Source organism: Glycine soja, chromosome 17 (genome assembly GCF_004193775.1).
Source record: "Glycine soja cultivar W05 chromosome 17, ASM419377v2, whole genome shotgun sequence".
Taxonomy (NCBI): Eukaryota; Viridiplantae; Streptophyta; class Magnoliopsida; order Fabales; family Fabaceae; genus Glycine; species Glycine soja.
This window is the reverse complement of record NC_041018.1, coordinates 35,793,782-35,798,749: the sequence shown is the minus strand read 5'-3', so window position 1 is coordinate 35,798,749 and position 4,968 is coordinate 35,793,782. Positions and strand designations below refer to the sequence as shown.

Here is a 4,968-nt window from a genome sequence, read left to right as displayed (position 1 = left end):
ATTCAAACCCTTTGTCAATTAAAGCAAAAGAGAGAAATACACAAAGAATTATACTAGTTCGTCACAAACTCGAGACTACTTGCAGTTCCAGGCAGTTACCAAGGTTTCACTAACTTATGAAAGTTACAAGTATTACTCATTGTCACTTCTTACGCTTGCAAGCTCTACCTCAAACTTGACTTAAACATGGTATTCTTTGTCATACCAAGCCATTGCTAGCTCTAAACAAATCAACAAGATTTGTTTACTCACTACCTAAATATGTGATCCTCTTAAAGATGGATATATCACTCAACACTTTTAGTCTTTTCTCTCAAGGTATACAATAATATGTTTTATGAGCTCAGTATCTTTACAAGAATTTACAAGAAAAAAATTAAAGAATAAGATTGCATAGATGATTTGTGTCTTGTTTCTTCAAAAATTGTTTCTTTTGTGTCATATATAACCTTCATCTCTAAGTATATGTACGTTGTCTTGATTGGATTCTTCACTATGTTCTTCGTCTGAAGTCTTAAGTCTGTTGAAAAATTTAATGCTTGCATTAAATGTACATCCTTTATTCATGCAAAGTCCATGCTGATAAGTTAATGTGTATTGTAATTTAGCAAATAAGTCACTTCTTTCATCAAGTAGGTCTGCAACAACAGAGCACACCTTTTAATGGGACCAACATATGGATTTCATTTATTCTTCGTAGGAGTTTGACATGTCCTAAGAGAATATTTTTTGCATGAAAGAATCTCATACACAAAATATTAAATAAATGTCTTAAATGTTATAGCAGATCGTCTTATAAGTGTATCGTCTCAAACTTTAGACGTGCAAATACAAATCATAATTTAATAGCATATCTGATACAACTTTTATCATTTGTATTTATTGATATTTAATCAAAACAATTAGGAGTCTTGATTCGTCGTTAACATGTAAATGTCTTTTGACATAACAAACTTTTTGATTCATAATGAAATGAGATAAAAATTATATGGTTAAAAAATAAAGATAATTTAATTGTGATTTAATATTGCTAAAAATTTGCGATTTTGTTGGTTAATTTGTTTTTGTTTGTGTTAGGAAGGGCTTAGGGAGCCTAAACATGTCCTAAACCAAAATTATTAAAAGAATATATTGGTCAAACTTAGATATTTATTTTATAAATTATAGGTTTTATTTTTATTAAAATAATATAATGTTAACGTATAAATAATAATTATTTATTATTGGCATCACTTGGGACCATTTAAATGTATTGTGCTTTTCCAGTAAAAAATGTATTGTGTTTTTTCAGGAGGAATAAATCAATAAAGAATATATCTTATATTAGCCGTACTTTCCATTTCTCCGAAGCTCTCTGTCACTACCAAAAAAAGGTTTTTTTACAACACAACTTCAAGTTGGTGGCATTATAAACGTCGTAGTAGGGTGCATGGTGACATTTATGTAAATATTTAACTTCTACAACTATGTTTGATTGCTACACTGTCGTAGTTGCTTAAGCGGTGATATTTTTGTAATTAAGAACTTTGTCAACAGAGACAGTGCTAGAAAAGACCGTCTATGAACACTGCTTTTCCACCATGTTCTTGGAAAGCACCATCTTAGACTTGCCCGACATGAAACCAGCTGTCTCGTGCCCTCACTCACTACTGGACTACGCACATAACCTTCAACCCTCCTTGAGGTCACCGTCTCCTCCGTAGCTATCTTCCACACCGCCTCGCCCCATCGTCGAACATCTTCAGCCGTCGTTCAGTAACCGCCGTTCAATCTACACCTTTTTCTAGATGGGGTGGTAAGTAGTTTTTTTCCTCCATTGGGTTTGGTTGGACAATGTTGTCGGTATTAAGGAGTTGTTATTGGTCATGCCGCAGATTTAGTGTTCTTCCAGAACGGAATGATGGAGCCGTGGCTTGAGAGCAAAGGTTTGGAAGATGCAAACCAGGTGTTGGCTTATTTTGTTGTGTCCAAAATTGGAGAAACCCCTATTGATGGTAGGACTGATACCAATCCTGAACGACTCATTGCTGCATATGGCAAGTGGGCTTCTATTGTAGCTGCTAGATTAAATGTTGGAGGCCTCTCTTGCAAGGTTTCTTCTTTTTACTGTCATACATACTAGTTAGCCCCTGGATTTACATAAATCTTCAAATTGAAATCCCTGCGGTTAACTTGGTTATGGGCTAAAATCATAGCAACTTTAGAGACTATAATTACACGCTTATGTATGTTTAAAAGCCAGGTTCTTGACAAGGAGGTGTTTCAAAAGCAGATGTTGGAGAAACGTATATGGATTTGTTCCGTTATGCTTGTTGGAGCAACTCATGGAGGGGTTTCAGTAGGTGCCGTGGACATTGAATTCCACACTGAAGTAAGCTTTGCAATAGACATATTCTCAAAGATAAAATGAAATTTTGTTTGGATCAACTTCTCTATAAATATTTATATAGGAGAATATGATAACAAGCATAAAATTTTATTCTATAAGCTAAATTTAACTTGTGCATTAGTAAAATGAGCTTTTGGAGAAGTTAAAATTAGCATATTAATATTCTGTAACTTGCAGGGGATGGTTGGATTTTTTGCATTGGGTGATTGGTTCCATCTTGTATATAGGTTGGGGCACCCTTTGTGCCCTTCATATATAATACAAATAATTTGCTGAGTAAAAAAACAAAATTGTTTGGCTTCTTCAAAAAGTTGATTTTAACTTATGGGAGAAAATTATTTCATTTTTTCTTTTCATTCTCTTCTCTTATAAGTGTTTATGGACAAACTTAACGAAACATGATCTTAACCAATGATATTTTGTTTGATTGGGAAACAATATTACATGTACATGATTTGATTAAAATTGGGTAGTTAATAGGATGGTTGGTGATTGCATCAGTATCCTCTCTCTCATATGTATATATATGATTTCTTCTTTTGGATCTTGAAGATGTGTCTACTCAGTGACCTTTCTCAATGAGTAGGTAAATGGCTATGGCTGAGTCTTGGGTGAAATCAAGTTAATATGAAATATCTTCAAAGTTCAATTTATTTTTTTGTTAGATGTGGTATGCTTGAAGGGTTGATCCTGAACTAAAGGAGCTCTGTCCAAAATGGGTGACCTGACTTTGAACTTGATTTGTTGCCTTGAATGAAATCTGTGAGCTACAAATTATAGACACAAACTATGTTTGTCATGCAAATTTGGGCCATAATAAGAGAAGGAAGAAAACGTAGAGATTTTTTGACAAACATCTTGAGCTAATATTGATAATGTATTTAACACTAAAAAAAAATAACACTACAATGAGAACTGACTAATGTTTGCACTTTTAGTTGTCCAACCTTATAACAGAACTGGCATCAACAGCATCAAGTGAAAAGGGGTTAACATTTGAAGAAGCCATGGAAGAGCGCTTATGTGCATATTCCCGAGCCGTAGCCCACTTTCCCACAGCAGTTAGGGAGGTAAATGATACAATTTAGTGGAATCAATATTGGATTCACTAGATATCTAGATGTCTCTGATATATAAGTTCTTATCTTGGTTATACTTGCAGTTCAAATGGAGAAATGGTTGGTTTTATTCTCTCTTTGATGGTATGTGGGGATTTACTTTTATTGGTTACATTTTCTTACAATTAGTCATTTACTCTTTGTTTTGAACCTCTGGAATTTTTAAATTTGTTCCTTCATATTTCATTCTCCCCTCCCTCTCATTTTTTAATTAAAAAAATATCTAAAATGTTTGGATTTTATATTCAGGATTATAAAATTGAAGGTTAGGGTAAAACAGGTTTATGGTTTTCTTTGCTTGTGCTTTCTTTTTGAAGATAGATAGCAATTTTGCAAAAAAAAACCTGACAAGGCTCTGCAGATAACCATGTGAAATTTCAGGGGTTCAAGTTAAATGCTTGTGTTCTTATAGTTATGTTGCTTTCTTAAATGACTGATTTTTACATCTAGATCAGTAACCATGGAATTTTCCTTTCATACTGTGCAATCTGGGAAATTTCAGAAATCAGTGACCATGGAATTTTCCTTACACCTCTCTTTGAGCCATTTGTCATTCCTCTGCTTCTTGAGAAACTTTCTTCTTCACTGCATTCAGCAAAGGTTGGTATTAATAGATTATTATTATATCTTTGATGCTAAATTTGTGTGTAATCAATTTTATTTTTTTAACTTAATCATTCATATTTTTGTGTTTGTTGGTTTTCTATGCATTCATTGGCTATTATGTTTAATTGGAAATTATCTATTTTTGACCATGCAACTATTAGCTTTATTATTGAAATTAATAGTTAGGAACATAAGGCTTTTGATCCATTCTTATACATTATGTTTTGATTATGATATTTTGATGTATAAAAATGACAAGTCTAGTCAATATGGCAAGCATAATAATTCGTGAAAATTGGTGGAGATTCATGTTGCTTCAATGCTTATTTAAATTATAAGCAACTTCCTTTGCTTGTTGGGTATGTGTGTACTTATTGGATTTTGGGTAATTTTGTCCAGATTATAGAATATTTGAAGAAGCTTCAAGGTAAATATGCTTTCAAAATTAATTGGAATTAAGCATACTGAGCTGAGCTCATTACACTCTAGAATGTTATTGTTCTTTTGGTTTTGTTTTCATTATATGTAGTTGCTCCTTTTCTTTATAAACCAAAAATAAAACATGGTCACTAGAATGCTAACAAATGCATAAAAGTATGCTTGTTAAATCCCAACATGACTTCAATAATTGGTTCATTAACACTCAAATTACACACAAAAGGCTTACGAGATAAATATGTGCAAATGCTACAATTACCTCCTGCATTTTGCTTTCCTTTAAATCATCTCCATGAAATAATAATGATAAAGTGAGTAAAAGAGAAACAATGAAGACACAAAAGACATTATTATACCATTTGAACTAATGTTATGGCTCGATCATGCCAACACTTTCAACTAAATAACACCAAATTT

The 4,968-nt window shown here is 32.7% G+C and overlaps 1 protein-coding gene across 1 annotated transcript; it reads left to right on the top strand.

The window, feature by feature from the left end:
* Window positions 1-278: 278 nt before the first annotated feature.
* Window positions 279-4,572, top strand: LOC114391704. The gene is made up of 7 exons (XM_028352674.1): window positions 279-318; window positions 1,875-2,092; window positions 2,243-2,371; window positions 3,328-3,459; window positions 3,552-3,591; window positions 4,010-4,107; window positions 4,513-4,572. The coding sequence occupies exons 1-7, from the start codon at window positions 279-281 to the stop codon at window positions 4,570-4,572; spliced, it is 717 nt and encodes a 238-aa protein (XP_028208475.1).
* The last annotated feature ends 396 nt before the right edge of the window (window positions 4,573-4,968 follow it).

What these genes read in the sequence shown, in the direction of transcription:
- LOC114391704 (XM_028352674.1), top strand. Translation starts at nt 279, where the DNA reads ATGGATATATCACTCAACACTTTTAGTCTTTTCTCTCAAG. An exon ending in TTGGAGGCCTCTCTTGCAAG is followed by an intron (nt 2,093 to 2,242) that starts GTTTCTTCTTTT and finishes TTTAAAAGCCAG; the next exon opens with GTTCTTGACAAGGAGGTGTT. An exon ending in CTTCACTGCATTCAGCAAAG is followed by an intron (nt 4,108 to 4,512) that starts GTTGGTATTAAT and finishes AATTTTGTCCAG; the next exon opens with ATTATAGAATATTTGAAGAA.